The sequence below is a fragment of the Strix uralensis genome, chromosome 3, assembly GCF_047716275.1.
Source record: "Strix uralensis isolate ZFMK-TIS-50842 chromosome 3, bStrUra1, whole genome shotgun sequence".
Taxonomy (NCBI): Eukaryota; Metazoa; Chordata; class Aves; order Strigiformes; family Strigidae; genus Strix; species Strix uralensis.
Genome location: NC_133974.1, coordinates 76,597,891 through 76,619,841, shown reverse-complemented (window position 1 = coordinate 76,619,841; position 21,951 = coordinate 76,597,891). Strand labels below are relative to the sequence as shown.

General features: G+C 43.2%; 1 protein-coding gene across 4 annotated transcripts in view; it reads right to left on the bottom strand.

The window, feature by feature from the left end:
* Positions 1-1,202: 1,202 nt before the first annotated feature.
* SLC22A3 (solute carrier family 22 member 3) overlaps positions 1,203-21,951 on the bottom strand; it is a 33,733-nt gene continuing 12,984 nt past the window's right edge. Inside the window, exons 2-11 of one of the 4 annotated variants that reach the window (XM_074862970.1) lie at positions 21,844-21,947; positions 19,721-19,875; positions 16,775-16,940; positions 15,612-15,729; positions 7,698-7,795; positions 7,346-7,560; positions 4,018-4,126; positions 3,662-3,774; positions 2,175-2,274; positions 1,203-1,446 (exon numbers count right to left, since the gene is read on the bottom strand). In XM_074862970.1, coding sequence (XP_074719071.1) covers positions 1,389-1,446; positions 2,175-2,274; positions 3,662-3,774; positions 4,018-4,126; positions 7,346-7,560; positions 7,698-7,795; positions 15,612-15,729; positions 16,775-16,940; positions 19,721-19,875; positions 21,844-21,947 — 1,236 coding nt within the window. In that variant the 3' untranslated portion in view covers positions 1,203-1,388. Of the gene's footprint in view, positions 1,447-1,659; positions 1,947-2,174; positions 2,275-3,661; positions 3,775-4,017; positions 4,127-7,345; positions 7,561-7,697; positions 7,796-15,611; positions 15,730-16,774; positions 16,941-19,720; positions 19,876-21,843; positions 21,948-21,951 lie in introns of those variants that run through there. The other 3 variants (XM_074862969.1, XM_074862972.1, XM_074862971.1) reach the window with 3 other exon arrangements.

Genomic DNA, 21,951 nt, shown 5'->3' with positions numbered 1-21,951 from the left:
AAAGACAGCCCTTTATCGCTAACTGCTCAAAGTATGCAAATATTAGATAGAGATTACTAGTAAAGGTCTTGTTTTCCTCCAGCAGGGTTGGCGGTATGGGCAGTTGCTGGGAAAAGGCAGGGAGAGTTGGGAACTGTTGAAATGCACAGTATACTCCACACCATAGGAAATCCCCCTGTGCAGGCACCTGCCTCTATGTGCTCTTAAGACGGTGAGAGTGGAGCAGTAGTCATTCAGCAGCACTGACTGTAATGTTAGCACCACTCATTTGTGGTATGAACCTTCAAAACTCAGCCCTATATTTGCTTATGCCAAATATGTTATTTTCTGAGCTTATAAGGCACTTTAAAAGAGCTCATAAGGCACTTTACAAGAGCTCATTGGCTTTCTTTTTTTTATTTAATTCTCTGTTGGTAACAGGATATCTTTTGAACACCACATCTTTTCAAGTCTTTCACTGTAAGAAGTCTACTGTTTACTGGTCAGTGGCCAGGACCCAGTGCTTGATGAAGAAGGTCTTACAGTTCAAAAGGAAGGCAGGCTGTCCCTGCTATCTGCTTGCAAGGGAGAGAAGGCAGAAGCCCTTCCCTTAGAGATACGGGGAATCCTGGCCGGGCAACAGGACAACAGGGTGTCACATGAACCCCAGCTGGGTCTGGGGGAGGCACTAATAGGCAGCAGGACAATCGGACCTGCAGAGCTAATGCTCTGCATAGGATGTGACACCTACATAAAGGCCTGGGAAGGCGAGGAGAAGGAGGACTGCTGCCACATTTCAGAAAGCCCTTGAAGAGGGAGGGAAGCAGGGCTTCTGTGGCAGAGGCTTGCTGGGGGAGAGGATAAGACCAGGGCAAAGGTGTCCTGATGCACGCCTCTGATTCCCACCCCTCCCAACCAGAGAAAGAGCCACCCCAATCATCATCCTCCTTCCTGCACCACCAGATCTTCTATTTGTCCAGATTCTCCAGGGGCAAAGGAGAACAGGTTGAAATACTCATCCTCTCCTCCTCAAATTCATCCAAATCTTGAACATGCAGTACCGTTTCAAATCCAAAGGTACATGCTAACAATAGAAATAAACATATGGCTCAAATATATAAAGAAATAAATAAAAGCTCACTGAGCTGGATAGTGCATCTTTTTAAATCTGTTCTGTTCTCTACCAAGAACTACAGAGTGCTCCCTTCCTGCAAACAGCATACTCAGAAAAAAAAAAGAATTTATTCCATATTTATAAAAAAATGCACTCTGTTTTAAATGTCCTTATGTTTCGAAGAAGAACATGGAGTTTAAGCCATACTCTGCAGCAAATTTTGAAGTGGTGGCAGCTGGAGAACAAATTCCCAGTATGGGAACACGGTTCTTCATTGAGTGCTGTCCTTCAACGGTCAAATATAAGAGTTGGTGTCCCGGTGTTTCCATTTCTTGCCACATTTACCAAAATGACTGAAGAAACAGAAGGGGAGAGGCATATAAGGGTGAAAGAAACAGGAAAAGATGTAGTCCAAGTTGTAGGCCAAGCTTCAGTACTGAAACATTTATTTTCTGCATAGAAAATTTCCTCTTTCTTTAGTTTGTACATTAAAGCAAGCAAAAGTTGTTGATGTAATATCCAAAGCCACTGCTTGAAACATTAACATATAGCACTAGCTCCTCAAGAAATTTAGCCAACGTGTTTCCTGCTCACCTGCAGTGCAGTGGAGAGTCTGGCTTGCTGTGTGCCAGGAGGTGGAAAGCTCAGCTATAAATTCATCTTGTATGTGACTTTCCAATGACTTCACAAATTGTGGAATGCTCCCATGATCAAGGGCTTTTCTTCACAGGATGCATTGACTGAGGTAATGGCTGGTTTTCTTGAGCAGAGAGTTGCAGGCTATATTTTGCAGTATCTCTCTTGCACACTATTATTTTCTGCTTCGAGAGGTGCATAGGACAACTTTGTGTCTCTATGAGAAAAATACAGATTCGATCCCCATACTTTTTTTTAACAATCTGTCTTAGTGGTACTGAAAAGTTCACATTTCTATCGAGAAAAATATCACTTGCTCACAACATCAACCTGACTAGGGAATTTACTTTGATACTTGGAAAACATTTATGACAACGGATAAGGTCAGAGGAGAATAACCCCAGGAAACCTCACCTAAGTAAAAGTAAGAAAACATGTATCATACCTTGAAAGTTGTTCCACATCCTCCACTGTCTCTGGTAAGGAGATTCCCTTTGTCTCTGGTAAAAGCAACACTAGGAGCCCGCAGACAACTGCGAGAATACCTACAATGGACATTGAAGAAATACAAAAGTAATAAGAAAATTGTTACTTTTCTTATTTTCAGGATTTATCAACTGAAGAAATTTTATTCAGATTAAGGTTGAAGTGAGATTTCTAAAGTGCAACAGCTATCTCTGATTACCCTACTCTTATCAAAACACCTTTATGCTACATTAATTTAACCTATTAGAAAAAAAAAAAAAAATGAGGGCTAGGGTTCATTTGCAGCCTGAATTGCCCCAAAAGGGAGATATTAGAAGTCAAAAACCTGAGATAAGTGCACATGGGCAAGTGCATACAAACTGCGCTGGAACCAGGATGGTATTTCTCACATAAGAAAAATCTGCTTTTGTTCAAGGGGCTCTATCATGTGTTTCTTGAGACCACTGAGATTTTCCTGAAATACTCTCTTCGTGTCTCCATGAACAAAGTAGATTATGTGATTCAGAATACAAATTCATCCTTGGGAAAGCGCATTCAGATACAGAGCCAATCTGAAATAGTTCATCAGGAATGGTTATTTTGGAATAATTTCCTGAATAGACATAATTTAAATAATGTAATAAGACAAAAATAAAAGGGCTGGAGTAAAAAGTGAAATGTTGCCTGACTGTTGCACAGTACTCTGATCCTCTCTGATTTTGTAGCTGTTTACTCAAGACAGAGGGAATCCATATGTCCTTCAGCACCAACAGAATTTCAGAATTAGATAATGTGAACACCGTACTTCTACATGTGTCTATTCTTGGAATAATGGTAATCTTTTAAAGTTACTTTTGTTTTTCCATTTTTGTTTTCAGCTAAAATTGTCATTAGCACCAATTGCCCTTCTTATTCTATCCTATCCCTTTTGCTTTTTTCCCAGTCACATGTATCTTCTGAAAGTCTGATTTAGCCACAGACGCTTATTTCCTTGTTGGAAATAACTCCACAGGGGTAATTTTTTCCAAAATGCAACTGAGGAAAAAAATTTGACAGGAATATGAAGTTACAGTTAATACAACATCCATAATCATAACTGTATCTACCAAAAAACCCAAACCAAGTATTTTTTAAAGGACATTGACCTCTACTCTTGGGAGACTAAGCTTACTTTTCTGCAACTACAGAAGTTAACTGGAAGGTTTCTCAGTCTTGAAGCACCTCACATAGTTTCTTTTATGCTCTTTCAGCCAAGTTACCCAAGCAGACCTGAACTCTTCCATAGCATGCCATGAAATCACTCACATTTCACCTATTTGCTGTTCAGTCTCTTGCTCTAGGCATGAAGGGTCAGAGGGGCTGGTCTGAGGGGGAGATGAGGCCACACACTGCACTTTTGCCCCAAAAGACAAGCTCTGTTAGGAGGAGGATATTTAAACCAAAAGTACATTTAAAATCAAATCTTACTGAAAATAATTAGAGGTAGCTCCAACCAAATGGCTGCTAATCGGAAAAGCAGGAATGGGGCTATGATCCCACCTAGGTCACACAAACTCGAGCACAGGGAAACACCAAAGTTTCTGCAAAAGAAAAATAGTGCCAGATATTTGAGAGATGCTACCAAACAGATGAACCAGCAGTTTAAGGAGCAGAAGGTAGACTTAGCTCAAAAATTATCTTTTCAGTATGCACCATCCACACTGAGCAGTGGCTATTCAGTTAGGAAACTGGAGAAAACCAAGTTTTACTAAACAGCAGTGAAATAGGGAATTGGGAAAAAGCAGGGGGAAAAGTTGAAAGAGTCCTGGGATCTTTTGACATACCTCAGTGTTGTAGGGTACAATTCAGTGTTCACAAGATAAACTATTTCGAAAGCCATCGTGATGCCCAGTCTTCCCAGCGTGGCGACTGTTGTTTTAAGCCATGGGATATCTGTTAATTCAAAAAGAAACCCAGGTGAAGTGTGCTTTTCTGCAGAAGCAGAGAATTTCTGAGAGCCCTAGGCCCTGTCAGCAGAAGCTACATCACAGAAACACTGGATCAGCGCAAATCAGACTGAAAGGCCACTGCTGTAGATATCAATCTATACTGGCATTTATTGCTTTCCAGCATCATGTGAGGCTGCTTTGGAGAATCAGAAATCACTTCTAGTTGATTCAAGATGCTGGTGGGGTATAACAGCATGGGTAGGAGAATGAATGTTATAAGCTTCCATGACCACGTGCACATTGTGCTCTGGAAAGGAGCATTTATTTATACAGGGATGTTATGCTGTAAGAAACACCATTGAGTCATCTCCCAGAGTCTTCTGATCACAAAGAGGATACCTCTAAAGTTGCATAGAATCACAGAATCATTTAGGTTGGAAAAGACCTTTAAGATCATTGAGTTCAACCTCAAACCTGACACTGCCAAGTCCACCACTAAACCATATCCCTAACGGCCACATCTACATGGCTTTTAAACACCTTCAGGGATGCTACAGTAAAATAAATCTCCCTAGAGCAGGCCAGCTACACTTCGTAATTTGCCTAGCAATTGCACATTTGACACACTCCTAATAATGCTACTCCTGGCCATCCTCCCCCTTCCCTTCCCTGGTGTTTGCCTTTGTACCTGACATGACCAGCCCAGGGCCTTACGCTGCCCTGGTGGCTCTGCCCAGCTCTAACAGCTCCACTCGAGCTCTGGTGTGCAGCCTCTGCCCTGTGTACATCAGCAGAAAGCCCTTATACATCAGTAGGGGTTGCGATGGTCACATCTGCACTGCAGGGCAGAGCCATCCAGTCTCACCATGTGCAACCCCTCAGCAGTCCGAGTGCCCTCTCTGGAGAGCCGGTGGCCTCTGGAGGATCATCACAAGGAATGCAATAAGCACTTCTTCAATGCCCTTGTGAGAAGACAGTCTCCTGTATGATTTAACCATGACTGGGCAGATGGGGAGGCAAGAGACACAACAAGCCTGAACCTGGCATGGAGGGAAGCTCTGCCACTGAAGAGGGCTTTGGCAGTGATTGTGTTTTCTCAAAACTTCAATAGGAAGAACAAGAAAACATTTCAGTTTGCTCTGAACCAAAAAATGAGATGCTTGAGATTATTTCCCTTCCAAAACAACCAAACAAACCCCCATCAAATTTAATCCCATGTTGCAAAATACTGCCTTTCCCCTGAAAAGTTCTGTTTTCAAACATTTGCAAGCAAAACAAAGGCTGGAAAGAACAAAACAAATCCACATTTTCTCCCTGGCACCCCTTCAGTCCATCAGACCCCCAAGGTGAGGGTGATGTCCGTGTGCCTCCTCCTTCTTCCAGGGGACTCGAACTGTGTGAGCACCCCATCATGACAGAGCTCTCACAAGCTGCCAGTGCAGCTTTTCCCATCTGTATAAACAGACTTTTCTTGAAAGCAGGACTTGGACCTCAGGTGTCCCATCTCCAAGTATCTTAATCCCCAGGCTGTCCTCTGCTCATCTGGGCAGGGTCCCCTCAGCACTACTGAGAGTGGGCTGGTGGCAGCATCCTGCTGACCCCAGGCCACCACTTTCTCTGCTCGTTCAGGCCGTGCCAGCCCCACACAATGCTTCTGCTCTAACCCCAGACCTGCCGCACCATGCTCCACGTATGGTGTGGCCCAAAATACATGAAGGTGCTGGAGGCAGGTGTCCTGCAGCAGGAGTAATCCCCCAGTGCCACTATTTGTTTCCTTCTCTACCTGCAACAGCCCTAGCTCCAGGTGATCAACAGTCCTCAGACCCTGCTGTCCCAGCAGGACCTTTGTACTTTTTTAACAGGTGGAAAATGATGCTGGCAAAGCCAGCAGGTCACATGGTGACCAGGTCCTCTGTGCCTGAACTGCCCTGCCCTGTGTCAGGGTAGCTGCCCCAGGAGCACGGGGCAGCTGGCATCCACTTGCTCTTCTGAGAGGCACACAGGAGCGGGGGATCTCGGGAAAACCTGCCAGGACAGCAGAGTCAGTCTTCATGGGCTTCAGTGGTCAAACAGATGAATGCAAACAAGTGACAACAATGTGATATCCCAGGGCACAATCACACAGCCACCAGTGCTGGCACCAGGAACAGACTGTTGATTGTCCCTCTCCCTTCCCCATCATTTCTGCTTCAATTAAAGCAATGAAGCTTCTCAAGCACACAGTATTAATTCTAAGTACTTTTGGAGGAATCCCTTTAAAGGGAGCTTAACTGAGACAGAGGTGAACCAACATACCTCTTTGAAGGACTTTGTTTTACATTCACCACAAACCTGCCTGTTTTCAAGGGCACAACATACTCCTGAAGTGATTTCTCATGGCTATTCTCTAGGAAAATGATTGCCCTGTGATATAACTTCAGGAACTAAAACCTTTAAGGTTGGCCAGGACTGTACCTTACTTTGACAGGAACATCCCTGGGGAGAAATAAGTCTCTGTAATGTCTGTTCAGTTGCCAGTCCCCAGCTACGTTAAGGCAAAGCATGCTGATACGGTAACATTCACCTCAGAGCACCTCCAAATGCTTCCCCAGGGATTAAAAGAAATACACAGGAGGGAAAACAATTTAAAGAAAAAACAGAAGTGCTGGGAAGTCTGTGTGCAATATCAGACCTTTCAGTTGTCCTTGAAACCAGATAAGAATGACTTATTCAAAAGCCGTACCTTTCCTCCAACCCCTTAACATGGTACAAACCCCTGGGAGGGTGAGGGCAGGGCAGCAATCTCCATGTTGTCTGCCACAGACCCTACATTGTGTTGCGGTTTGCATTGCTTTATTTGCTAGTGAGAAGACTACCAAGCTGCCTCAGCTAAATCACTGGTTTCTTATATCATTAAGTGTCTTCCAAGTCAGGGAATGTATTTTTCCTTTATGTTTGTATACTCTCCCTTTGCATTTGCCTTCAAAAGCAGTACAGGGCCTTTATACACATTTTCCCTAAGACTACACCCAGCCATTGCTCACATCCATCAAAGATATGGCCATTACACGTCCCAGGGCAATCTACAAGCAAATAAAGTATGTTGTTCCATGACTGCAGTACTGCTTGCATCCCCAGACACATTTTACTTTTATCTACAATTTTGTGTGTCCTGCTGTCCTTGCTTAAGGGATATCAGAGAGAAGTCGTTGACCTAAGAGCCTGACATTGGGAAGGGGATTACCTTCAGGCAAGAAGGCAGTAATGAGGCATGCAATTCCCGCCACAATGCTGCTTATTGCAAAGGGAAGGCGCCGGCCAATGCGATCAATTGTCACTAAAATTAGAAGAGCAGCAGGCAGCTCCACAGCTCCTGAGATGAAGAAATCTAGGTAGAGGTTTCCTCCAACAATTCCTAGGCGCATGACAAGCCCTTGGTAGATCAGGGCACTTGCAAACCTAAACAGCAAAGGCAAAAAAATGTTAAGAGGCAAATAAATGACTGCAGGCAGCTGCATAGACCCTAGAAGTCACAAGGGAATTTTTATTCAAAACCCGTCGCCCTGGTAACAAGCTGGACTGACATGGGCACTCACCAGGCATACATCAGGATGACTGTGTTCCTCCTCATCCGGGGAGTCCTCACCAGGTCGAGAAAGGAGGGGTTGCTGACCTCCTCATTGCTAACAGTGATCTGAGGAGAAAAGCAAGCAGTAGAGTCAGCTGTCAGGGGTCAGGCAGGCACTGGGGCAGAGTTTCTATGTAAACAGAGTGCTCAGCAATATTCCAGTCAGTGAGCAAAGGTGCTGATGAGACAACTTGCTGCTTTTAGCACTCCAGAGTCCTGCACAGATATGGGAAATAGCTTATAAATGGACACATCTGTGGGCTTTCCTTAATGATGATCATGCAAAAATCAGAAAAAAATCCCCAGTCTTGACTTCAGAGTGGAAAAATTATTTCCTCATTGTAAACTGAGAGAGGTTGACCTGGAATTTCTTGGAAGGCAATAAGCGGTCATTGTCACGTCCGGGTCACTGGGAGCAGAGCTGCCTTCTGCAAGAGGTGACAGAGGAGGAGACCATGACAGGAAGGGCAAAGCAATGAGTTAAGGGAAGCAGGGAGAGAGGGAGTGAGCAGCAAGCTTGGGAACATGGCTGGTGGCGCAGCTGGGCAGCAGGAAGAAAAGAGGATTGAGAGAAAGAGCAGATATGTGAAAGAGTTTGAGTGCTACAAAACATACAACTGGTGAAATTCAGAGGGTCTTAAAATACATAAGCAATGTGCTGAACATGGCTTTTACCCTGGAAGAAAAAAATCCTGCAAAATATAAATTGATGGTCCTCATAGTGCCTACAAAGTATGGTAAATCTGTTCACAGCTTCTTCCAATACAGTCACAATGAGGCACTTGATGAAATCATTACAATAACAGAAAAGGGCAGGATTTCACACAGTCTGTGTTTACGTGTTGGAGTTCATTGCCATAGGATATTGTGTAACCATTAACAGGGCCAAAAAAAGTATTAGGCACATTGATGGAGGCTGTTTTTAACTGTGACCAGCAGTTTTTAACCATGATGTCCAAGACAGGTGGCAGACCTTCTGTTTGTATGTTTATTTGCCAGGTGTGGAAGACAAGGAAGAGAAGGCAGAGGTGGTTTTAGGCAGGGACAAACTGTGAGACCGCCCGAGAACTGGCAGCCGTGTCTGGGATTCCCATCAGCTCTCAAAGCAGCTGTGGGAAACATGAGGTTAAACCTGCTGTGCCCTTTTTAGAAGGATTTCAGGCATCCTGGCTGCTCTGACTCTCAGTTATTGCCCCCTTCCTGAGAGGAGGCCTAAGAGAGCAAAATGAGGAGTAGAGCCCTCTCTACCACCACAGCACCCACTGCCCACACAGGCACTGCCCAAGGAAACAGTCCTGGTCAGTGGGGAGACATGCGTGAAAGGATGGAGAAGTACATGGGACCATTCAGATCTGTGATAAGAACACAGGTAAAGCCAAAGGCATTACCCAAGGGCCTCATTGGCTCAGCCAGGGCTATGCCCAAAGTTGTATTTGTATTGTATTTGTACTCCAGTGAGATTTGGCTGGATGCATTTACACATGACTTTTCCATAACTGAGTGACATAAAACTTTGTAAGTGGACAGAGAAACCCTAGATTTGTTTGAACTTCCTTTCTACTCTCTCTTGCTTTTCTTCTATAACCAGAGCCAGAAGTTTTCTTCAAATCACTGATACTTCTGCTGCATGCCAGAGCCCTTTATGGGGTAGGTGGATGTTGCTGGGTTTCTGCACTGCTCTTGGACTCTCTCGTATTATGGTTATAAAGCTGCCATGATTGTGTTTATAAAAGCAGGCTGCCAGCCATTAGTTGTGACTGTGCAAATATGGTTTTAGTTTTCCAAAGGACTAGAGATAAATTCAGCATAGCTGCTACCATATATTTTTATGTCTTAATAAAGTCATAATAACCCCAACCATGACTGAGCATCTTCTAATGGATGAAGAAAAAAATCTCTGTGGAAAGTCAGCTCTTTGTAGGGAAAAAAATCCTCTTTTTCTTCTTTGAAGTCAAGGACAACTTTGCTATTTACATCAGTGCAGGCAAGAATTCAATGAGAGGGCCCTTGTCTCCAAAGATACGCTATCTGATAACTCTGAAGGAAGTTTTATAACCAACTTCCCTGACATTTTTATGTCCCAGAAAAATTACCTATCAGTTTTTCTGCAATAATTTTTAAAGATTCCTCATAGCACAGACATATCATTCTGCACATACTTAATTCTGCACAGAACAGTACATCCATGCATGTTTAAAATACATATGTATGTAATTTAGTATATACTAGAAATATGTGTGTCCAGATATGTCTATAGAATAGAAAAATGAACACATATGTACAAGTCTCTTAAGAAGCAGCTCTTACTCAGCTGGTTGCAGTCCATTCTGCTTCTGGACAGAGACCAAGAATTTAAAAATTAGGTTGAAAAGAAAACATAGTAGGATAATTATGAGCAACTGGGGAAAGAGTTTATAATTTACAATTAATTTAATGAGTTCTGGATGGAGCTGAACTGTACCAGTGTCATAACTCAGAGAGCAAAAGAAGCAAATGTTTATCTGTTTTCATATAAAGGTCATCTGTGATTTCTGCATGTCAATAAAAATGCAAGGCTGCTACATCCAGAGTCATGTAATTAACCCAAATGCATTGATGGATGCCTCTCACTTCTCCGTGTGCCTCCACACCTGCATCACTTTGCCTGAAATTCTGGAGTTGCTTTGTGAAAGAGAAGTCTGATGTGAATAAATGTGAGAAGTACACTTGATCTGTGACTAACGTGATTCCTGGAGATGCTCTATTTCCTCTGGGCACAGCACCAAGGATGACAGACATTGTATATTAAAAAGGTCCCAGGAAAAGATCCAGCACAAATATGGACATGTGGAGGTTAATCTGCTGCAGCTGTGAGTGGCTTAGGGTCATGAGTAGGGACACTTCTGAAAAAAATTAAATATCACTTAAAACGAAAAGCAGAGAAAGACCCACATCTCCATTCTGACATGACGCTTTGAAAATGTTGATGTTTAGAGAGGGCAACTGAGTGTAGGAACACAGGGCTGAATGTGGAGGGGGAGCTGCAGCAGCACAACCTTCCTGCTACATGTCTCAGGCCAAACTTGGCACTGGGTAATGCTGACCGGGATGGGGGAATCTCACTGGTGTATATGCCTGAGCCAAGGACATTAAATCATAGAATCACAGAATCAGAGGATGGTTTCAGTTGGAAGGGACCTTAAAGATCACCTAGTTCCAACCCCCCTGCCACAGGCAGAGACACCTTTCACTAGATCAGGTTTCTCAAAGCCCCGTCCAGCCTGGCCTTGAACACTTCCAGGGAGGGGGCATCCACAACTTCTCTGGGAAACCTGTCCCATTGCCTCACCACCCTGATGGTGAAGAATTTCTTCCTTACATCTAATCTAAATCTATCCTCTTTCAGTTTAAAACTGTTACCCCTTGTCCTATCACTACATACCATTGTAAAAAGTCCCTCCCCAGCTTTCCTGTAGCCCCCTTTAAGTACTGGAAGGCCGCTATAAGGTCTCCCTAAAGCCTTCTCTTCTCCAGGCTGAACAACCCCAACTCTCTCAGCCTGTCTTCATATGAGAGGTGCTCCAGACCTCTGATCACATTCAAGGCCTCCTCTGGACTTGATCCAACAGGTCCATGTGCTCCTTATGTTGGGCGCACCAGAGCCGAACGCAGTGCTCTAGGTGGGGTCTCACAAGAGTGGAGTAGAGGGGGAAAATCACCTCCCTCAACCTGCTGGTCAAACTTCTCCTGATGCAGCCCAGGATACGGTTGGCTTTCTGGGCTGTGAACACACATTGTCAGGTCATGGCGAGCTTCTCATCAACCAAAACCCCAAGTCCTTCTCTGCAGGGCTGCTCTCAATCCAATTTCCACCCAGCCTGTATTTGTGCTTGGGATTGCCTTGACACATGTGCAGGAACTTGCATTTGGCCTTGTTGAACTTCATGAGGTTCACACAGGCCTACCTCCCAAGCCTGTCCAGGTCCCTCTGGATGGCACATCCCTTCCCTCCAGCGTGTCGACTGCACCACACAGCTTGGTGTCACCGGCAGACTTGCTGAGGGTGCACTCAGTCCCACTGTCCATGTCACCAACAAAGATGTTAAACAGCACCGGCCCCAACACCAACCCCTGAGGAACACCACTCATCACTGATCTCCACTTGGACATTGACCTGTTGGCTGCAACTCTTTGAATGTGACCATCCAGCCAATTTCTTATCCACTGAGGGGTCCATCCATCAAATCCATGTCTCTCCAATTTAGAGACAAGCATGTTGTGTGGGATGGTGTCAAAAGCTTTGCAGAAATCCAGGTTGATGATGTCAGTTGCTCTTCCCTTGTCCACCAGCACTGTAACCCTGTCGTAGAAGGCCATCAGATTCATTCAGGCATGATTTCTCCTTGGTGAAGCTGGGTTGGCTGTTACCAATCACCTCCTAATTCTCCATGTGCTTTAGCATAGTTTCCAGGAGGATCTGCTCCACGATCTTGCCAGGCACAGAGGTGAATCTGACTGGCCTGTAGTTCCCCAGGTCTTCCTTTTCTCCCTTTTTAAAAATGGGGATTATGTTTCCCCTTTTCCAGTCAGTGGGAACTTTACTGGACTGCCACAACTTCTCAATTATGATGGATAGTGCTTAGCAACTTCATCCGCCCATTCTCCCAGGACCCATGGATGCATCTCATCAGGTCCCATGGACTTCTGCACCTTCAGGTTCCTTAGATGGTCTCAAACCTCATCTTCTACAGTGTGTGGTTATTCCTTCTCTCAGTCCCTGCCTTTGCCTTTTGTGACTTCTGGAGCCCTTGATGGTGAAGACTGAGGCAAAAAAGTCGTTGAGTACCTCAGCCTTCTCCATATCCTGGGTAACCAGGTCTCCTATCTCCTTCTGGAGAGGGCCCACATTTTTCCTAGTCTTCCTTTTATCATCGACATACCTATAGAAGCTTTTCTTGTTGCCCTTGAAGTCCCTGGCCAGATTTAATTCTGTTAGAGATTTGGCCTTCCTAACCTGATGCCTAACTGCTCAGACAGTTTCTCTGTATTCTTCCCAGGCTACCTGTCCTTGCTTCCATGCTCTGTAGGCTTCTTTTTTCTGTTTGAGTTTGTCCAGGATCTCCTTGTTTATCCTGGTGGTTTTGCATGACTTCCTCTTTGTCGGGATGCATTGCTCCTGAGCTTAGAGGAGGTGATTCTTGAATAGTAACCAGCTTTCTTGGGCCCTTCTTCCCTCCAGGGCTTTATCCCACGGTACTCTGCCAAGCAGATTCTTCAGGAGGCCAAAGTCTGCTCTCCTGAAGTCCAGGGTTGTGAGCTTGCTGTGCACCCTCCTCACTGCCCTAAGGATCTTGAACTCCACCATTTCATGGTCACTGCAGCCAAGGCTGCCATTGAGCTTCACAGTTGCCACCAGCCCCTCCTTGTTGGTGAGAACAAGGTTCATCCGAGCACCTCTCTTTATTGGCTCCTCTATCACTTGGAGAAGGAAGTTATCATCAACTCGTTCCAGGAACCTCCTGAATTGCTTATGCCCTGCTGTGTTGTCCCCCCAACAGATATTGGGGTAGTTGAAGTTCCTCATGAGCACCGGGGCTTGTGAACATGAGGCTACTCCTATCTGTCTATGGAGGACCTCATCTGCCTGGTCTTGCTGGTCAGGTGGCAGCAGCAGACCACCACAATAATGTCACCTGTGCCTACCCTCCCTTTAATCCTGGCACATAAGCTCTTGGTCAGCTCCTCATGCATCCCCAGGCAGAGCTCCATGTACTCCAGCTGACATAAATGGATTTACCCTTTTCTCTCTCCTTAGTTAGTCTTCTCAGTTTGTTTCTCTCCCACCAGTTTCAGTCTTCAGTCCTCCAGTTGCATAATATGCTACTCCAAGATGACTAGCAAAGCTCATTCTGCATTGTGGGACAGCTGAGGGTGATGTCCTGACCTTGGCTGGTATCACAGAGATGCCTTGGCTTACATCAGAAAAATGGTTCACTAATTGCTGGCCTAGCTTGTTACTGCTCATGAAAACTCCTGTCATCTTGCTTCACTAATGTACAACAGTCTCATCCGGTACATCCCATTTCTTGGCCAAGGAATTTACATATAACTCTTTCCCCTGACAAACCTCCCTCCTCATCATTAACCTTTGTGTGCTTCCCTGAGCAACTCAACATTCAGAGAAATGTCATTATAGCAATGTTATGGCACTTGAACAAGTTGCTTATGAATAAAGCAGCTGGCTGTGGAAAAGCATGTTTCAGCATACTCATCTCTGCTGATAGGTATAGTTTTGACTTTATAAAATTGTTAATCCAGAGTCATATATCCTAAGAGGCATAGTATAGTTTAGGGCCCAGCTTCTCTGTGGAACCCGTGTGAAATTTACCTTGCCAGAACTGTCATTAACGTATACTTAATGAAATGGGAAGATAATGGAATATTGGTATAAATCAATACTCCTACACTTCTATACTCCTTCTGTTGCCACTTCATGCAAGGTCTGTATTTATAGCAGTAATGGTCCTGAATAAGCAGAGCTGCTTAGGCTGGCTGGATGATTTATGGAGCCTGTTTTTCACCAGGTAAATAAAATCCTATGGGTTTGGGAATGGCTATCTGGTGTTTCAGAAGAGTGCCAACATCTTGGGTTTCATCCAGAATTATACTCTAGGATTTTGGTGAAGCAACCCCACTTTTTTGGATAAGCTGAGCTAAATTGTCAGGTTCTCCCTTGCTTAAGAAGAGCAATGAGAAAGACCTAGGTAAGATACCAAGCTGTGGGAACCAAGGTTGTCAGCTGCCTGTTACAAAACACACAGGATGGGACACATCGGTCTCCTCCAAACACTGCCATCCCAAAGCCTTTGCCTTTGGTCTCCATGCAAATTTAGTTAAAAGTCACACATGATAATTTTGTATATGTATAAAAATGAATGTATACGCATATGCATGTATGTAGGGATAAAGTATACTACTGTGTACTGATAGATGGACATTTTATGTAGGTCATTTCTTTTCAGTAAGGAAATCACAATTCCTTTCTGAAATACTTGTAGTGTATTCAGTATGCTGCCTCTACGCTGCTGTGTGCTAACAATTTGTGTTGTTTTCCTTAGTTCAGATGATGATTTCTAACATTACTGTTGCTAGCATTTAGGCTCCAGATGTGGTTTGTTACAGAGCAGGAACCTTGTCCACATCTGTTGTCATCACCGAACCATAAGGCCAATGCCATGGTAAACATGGTCTGAGCCAGGCATTGCTACCCAAAGCAGAACAAGGCAAATGCTGCAACGACACGACAGTGTTGTTTGAAATGCATCAGTCCTTTCAGTTCCATTGAGACCACTTTTCAAAGAACTGTAATTCTAACATATATTGTCCTGTTTTGTAAATATTGATCTCAGACAGTGCTTCCCCTATTTTGAATTTTGGGGCATATTTTCCCCCTATTGGAATGGAAGCAAATTTATACTTGAATTCCAATTTTTCTACATCATCTTCTGTTTGAGTTGTAAAAGGAAGTTCTAGCAAAGGAGCCAGGAAAGTGGATCCTGCTGTCCACTCGCTCTGTCAGCTAAAACAGCAGCTGCTGTGGAATACCATTGGTCCTCAGGCTAGTTTCTGATATTTCTCACAAGTTTTTAAAGTAGGAGTGTTGCAAATGAAAGACATGATTCATTGTTTTGCAAACTTCTTTTTACAGCCCATGTCTTTCCAGCCAGTTCACTTTTACCCTCTTGCGATTGGCAAAGTATGTATGGGACTGACAATCTAGTTCCGGTATGACACTTCAAGAGTGTTGCCCATCACATAAAGAGAATGCATTTTAACACAACTCAACCTTCAAAAGATTAAGAAAATATAGGAAGAAAACTCTATCTCAAACAGATGACAGTACCTCTGAGTAATGTGGTGAGAGATATTTTCCATTGTGTTTTGCAATGTTGTGCATGATTTTTAATGCCTTCTCTCCCTTTTTACGTGTCAGGAGCCAACGAGGAGATTCAGGAACCACCCTGTAAGAATACAGAAGTCATAAATAGGGGTTTTGCCCTTTAACATCATAAATAACCCAAACTCCTTTGCCTTTTGCCTGTGCTAACAAACACCACACTGGTTCTTCAGTCTTTGGGATATAGAAACTCTTTTGTGGACTGCTTTTCCAGTCAGTATCCTGTAAAATATCTGATCCTTGTGGGCAAGAAAGAATAAAATAGACTATATCAATACTCTGCAAAGCTAAAAAATAATAAATAATATAAATAAATTGCATTTGCACAATGGATGTCAAAAGTATGATAACCAGCAAGCAAACAAGGTGCCTGTAGAACAACAAAGAACAATGAAAGTCAACAGTAAATATATGTAGTACCAAGTACAGGCAGATCAGGAAACTTCTAGCTGTATCATTATATGACAGACACACACACTCAAATGCATACAAATTTTATAAACTGAACACAAAGCTATACTACTGTTTGCTGTTTCAGTTTCTGCTAGCCTAGGGTTAAGATGATTCACAATTTAAAAGTTCACAACAAGCAGTGCTTAAGGAAGCAATGTGCAGGAAGAGGCTATGTGGATTAGTTTCTTTGGATCCAGCCTACAGGATGGCTGCACTCCACTGGGACAGATGTTCACCACGGCATAGTGCTCTGCTTTCTCATCACCTGTATTGCCCAACTCATGGGACCTGTAGGGCAAACTCAGGCTTGAACTGAGTACATAATTAGAGGTAAAGGTGGGGTCCCATGTCTGATGGCAATAGCAGACTTTGGTCAAGTTAACCAGATAAACATCCCTGGGCTAAGCAGGAGCAGAGGGGTTCTGTGAAGGGCCAGCTGTGGCTGATGTGAGAGGCAAAACCTGGGCAGAAAAAGGACGTAATGTATGTCTGCGATTCACTAAAAATAATTAAAAATACCAAAATCAACAATATGCAAATATCTTCTTCCTAACCTACAACACCTTGCACACTGAAGACTTAGGACTACAGCAGGACTCTTAAAGTGCGCCAAATAGCAATAGCAATAATGACAAGAGCAATGACTGCAATGTTACCAGTAGTAGAGCAGGAAGAGGAAGTTGGGCAGTGAAATGGCCAGCTGGATCCCCTGCCAAGTGGGAACCAAATACGCAATTCCAGGGAGGATCATAATTCCCAGGGTGAAGAATATTTGAATCACGATCCCAACAATCCGCTGGTCAGAACCAACCATCTCCGTCACTGATCAGAGAGAAAGCCAAAATAATCAACACAGAAACAAACCTAACTGGAAAGAAAAATATTAATAGTAGAACATAAAGAAGGATAGTACTGTATCAGGTCACAAATCTGTCTAGCCCAGCGTCTTGCCTTTCAGCAGTGTAAGCATGTCACCGAGACTGCCCAGGGCAAGCATGGGTGACACACCCTCATAAATTCACCCACCATTCTTCAACTAGAGGGGTATCTGAGTGAATGTTTACTAATGAAATAAATAGGGCCAAAACAGCATTTGAGACTGCATCATGATCATGTTTAGTGGTAAATTGCTAGCACTCTCCCTGGAATAGTTTTGGTCCATGCCCCAGAATAGAAGATCCTCCAGGCGGGGACTGCTCCCAGGTGGTAATATGGACAAGGCATATGTGGGGAAGAGAGTTTAGCCATACCATGCTGGTTGCTCTGAGGGCTAAGGTATGGTCCACAGTTTGTTTTATTTACTAGAACAAACATAGCCTCTGGTGGGTTTTTTAATCCTTTGCTGGAATTCTTATTCTGTGAACATGTCTAATTGCTTCTGAAGCACATGTAAGCCCATATTTCAGGCAATATCCCATGCCATGAGATCCACAGTTGAGATGAGCCATGCATGAAGAAATGTCGCTTGTTTGTTTCAAAACTGTCACCACTACCTAGCCTTCAGAGTAAAAGCAGAGGACTTTACGTTGGTTTATAATACACAGAAAACACTTTTTTTTTTTCTTTTACTAAAGGAGACACGATTTTACAAGTAACAGTGATCCATTTCAGCTGGCAATGCAGTGAGGTATGACACCATTACTGGTTTTATCCACCGTTCATCATCTCTGCATGGCTCAGGGGCAACTCTATTGCCTAAAGGTAGCTGCTCAGCACTGGTCCGGGTAGAGCTGGGTTGTATGTAAAAGCGAAGAGATGTTCCTGGGGCAGCCTGTTGTGGTTCTGAAGCACAGATCTGTAGCTTGGAAGATGTATTAATGGCAACCATCCTCTTAGTGCAACCAAACCAATGATCTGTATATGCCTCTTAAAAGATGTTAGGTTGATAAATACTCTGCGTGATCTGATCTGAGCATTGCAAAACATTCCCTTCTGTTAAAACCTGGCCGTTTTAAGGAAGCCATAGTCTGTCATAAAACGTTTTGCTGGTTAGAGCACCTGCCAAAGTTTTAGGATAAGATCTCAGTTTAAAATTAGGCCATGTGCTTGGAAGTGAGGAGAAAAGCAACTTCTGGCCCTTTCACTGGATCTTGGACCTGGGTTGCTCAGCATTGTAACTTTGCCCAGAAAACTGAGGTGCTTCTGGGCTTTAGATGCTGAGAGGGTTAGAAAGCTATGTTTGCACATACATCACCACAGTGTTCCCAGGTCTCACTGTAACTGTTTACATCTGGTTGCAATTCTGCTCTCACTTGTATAAATTCCACTAGGAATTTAAAAAAATTGTCACAGGCCTCACAGACTACAGTGATGGTACAAATTTTTGCACTACATAGTGATGTTATCACTGTGTTTTGGATTATCACAGTAGATTACTGAATGGCTGATTTTCTTTTTAAGTAAAAAATCTAGTAGGATGCTTTCATCAATGTCTTGCTATTTCATGCTCTAGAGAGGAGTTTCCCTTTCTGAACATGGCAGTCATTCAAGATGCCACAACAATACCCTTTTCTCATTAAAAGTAAGCTTGCTATGTGAGGAGCTTCATTGCTGGGCCATGACTATAATCTATCAAAGAATCTATCAAATCCCTGCTGTTTTGATGCTATTTATAAAAAAGCTTCCCTTCATTTTCCCTTTTCAGGAAATAAGAATCCTAATATGCACCCTGGCACTAAGCAAAGACTCCCAGCTAAAGAATGAAGAGCAGCCATCCAAGTGTCTGTCGTCCCAATGAGGAAAAGCAGTCAACTCCTCTGGACATGTGCGGAAGACATTCAGACTCAGCCAAAATTAACCATGTCCCTGTTTGTGTATCTGGTTTATTTGGGGGTTGCTCTGTAGATTTTGATCATCTTGTTGATCTTTTATGTAATAAGAAAACCTTTATAAATACACTTCCTACTATTCTACTCTTCCACCTCTTAATTATTTATGTTAATCCCAGCCATAAAAGTCCTCAAATAACATCAACAGAAAGTGTTGCATTGCTGCTGAATTGCCTATGGCCAGCTGCTCACAGGCATATGCAAATACCACAGAGATAAGTAGAAAAGGAGAGCTTGGACAGTTCTGAAGGACACGTCACTCTTGTTAGTCTGCTCTCATGCATTATTTCTTCTTCACTCTTCTTCATGGGATCCTATGAGGTCAGGCAGGCCTGTACATTGCTGCACATTTCCATCCTATATCAGTACTGAATATCAGAAAGAGTTTGCACTTGCTGCCATTCTCAGAGGCCACCTCTGTACCAGTAAATTAGCAGACATCACCAGGTAAGGAAACACTATACTGTTTAGCTGCTAGAAAGGTCCCTAGCATTGTCTGGACAAAGGCCAGTGATTGCTTCTCCAAACATTCAGTTCAGGCGTGAGCCCAGACCATGGATGATGCCAAGTTACAATTTGCATGCAGGTACCTTGTCTTGGAGGACAATGCAATAACTAGGGATGGACTTGCGTAATTCATTGCTTGCTGACTCCAAGGCCAGTGCTTTGTTCCCAAGAAAAAATATTATCAAAAGCAGGTGTAGCCAGACTTCTTGTCTTCCAAAAATCCCTCACTTTTCCTAACCAGAAAAGAAATAAGATAACAGCTCTCACCAATCACATAGCATGTCATCCAGGTTCCTTTGCCAAACATGCCTTGGAGAAAACGGAAGATCAAAAATACAGTAAAGTTTGGTGCGAATGCCACTATGATACCACATATCCCAACCCCGAGACAGGAGAGCAGGTAGATGAGGATTCTGCCATATCTGTTGAAAAGGGAAAAGAAATTGAAAATCATGAAAAGACACAAAGAATTTTTTTTGGCACTCATTTTAATGCTAGATCTGAAAGTGCCTTTTTGAGACCAGCGTTGCTCCAAATGGAGGATGCCTGAAACTCTGCACTGTTGGCCCTTGGGATATTGGACCCTTTTCCCTGTGGTAGCTATCACTGCCTTTATGGTACTAATTTTAAAACTGGTGATGTCCTCACCAGGCCCCCTTTTATTTTAGAAAACAGTCTGTATCTAAACTATAGCCCATACGTTACAGTTCAGATTTTTGATTTAGCTGAAATAAAGGCAACTTTTGTTGGGGATTTCTGTTTTCACAAGTTAGTCTCCTAATAGTAATTACAACCAGCTCTGTGAAAGCAAGTGATTTCTTCTTTAATTACTTTATGTGATTTTCCAGTGTTTTGTTTAGGTTTAGACCACTTGTTTTCATGCCTAACGTATTCATGAGTCTCATTTTCCAGCAAAAACCATCATTATTAATAGGTGTGCCCAAAATAAGCCGTAACAAAAAAAACCCCAACAAAACCTCCCTGCAGTTTCATGGCAGCTGTGTCCTTGGAACACAACTAGAATTTCCATTTTGATTTCTTCTCCATTGTTATTGTTATTTTAAGAAGAAACTGTGAAAACTGATGTAGCTGTTTATCTTATCAAAAAGTATTTGAGAGAATATTTGTTTGTTCTACTTTGTTCAAAAGGTTTCATGAGAAGAATTTATATGGGACAACAATCAGGGTATTTTCAACCAGGTCCATTCTTTTGAGTGCTGTCAAGGAGACAAGAGTCAAATGATCTGGCTGCAGCACATTCTTCCAGTGCTATCAATGTATAGCATTCATAGTTGTATGGTAGTTACTTTATGCTTAACACACTAGTACTCCTAGACATATTATTTTATTTTAACAATTAGCTGTAATATCTTTACTCTTACACAGTCTTAAGGTGCTATTATCACAACTGCCCAGCCAGCCACTGAGCAGCGATATCTTAAGCTAGCCAGTGCCATGGCATCCTTTCCACTTTACTTCTTCCCTTATTACTATATTCCTTGGAAAGATGAGGTTTTCCTTGAAAGTACTTTTGTTTGCTAGTTCTACATTTGTTATCTGAGATGACATTCCAGATAATTCTGTAAGTATCCTTGCCTACAAAGAAATTGTACTTTAAGCTACTATTACTATTATTACAGATACCAAAACAAAACAAAACAGGCAGAAAGAATTTTATGAACTGAAGAAATATGTTCTGCCATCGAAAACATCAGTGGTTCTCTCAGCTAACGTATAGGTTACCTACTGTTAATTATCAACACAAAGCACAAACCAGGCTCCCTCCTTTACTCTAAGAGCAAGGCAGAGCTAATGGGAGCTCCCTGCTACGGGGCAGGTCGGCTGCTTAAGCCTGAATATCACCCACATATTTTCCCTGATATTCATTCAGCTCTAACAGAGTTGAGGACTGGCTGGAGGGACCTATGACCTCAGTGGTAAGCATATGAGTCCAGCTTGTGAATGGAGAGAGTTACCATACTGAGTCCCCTTCCTTCTTTCCTCAAGTAGCTGCTTTCTTCATCACTGGGGTCTATTAAACATCCTCCAGTAAATACTAGTCCAGAAAACTTATCTGAATGCTTCCTTTTCATTTCTGTGTCCTTCTGCCCTTCCTGAGTCCAGATGTGCACAGAAAACATCGGAAACAGCAAGAAAAGCTCTTTTCATGACATTTTAAAGTCCAAACAGGATCATTAAGTACGATCATGTGAAGTTCCCAGCCCAACAGGAAGTGAAGATTACATTGGCTGGGTTTTGTTAACCCAGGCTGGGGATGCTTATCCAAAGTGAATTAAACCTCCAGAGTATTGATGCATGCTTATTGCAGATGACACTAGAGGTGATTTCACCTCCGAACAAATCAAAGTACAGCAGCACTTATACAGTACCTGTCTGCAGCGTAGCCGAGGGTGAACGCACCAGCCAGAAACCCCAGATTGAGGATAGCCTGTGAGAGATCCAGCATCCAGGCATTGCCGCACACAAGGTTATACTGC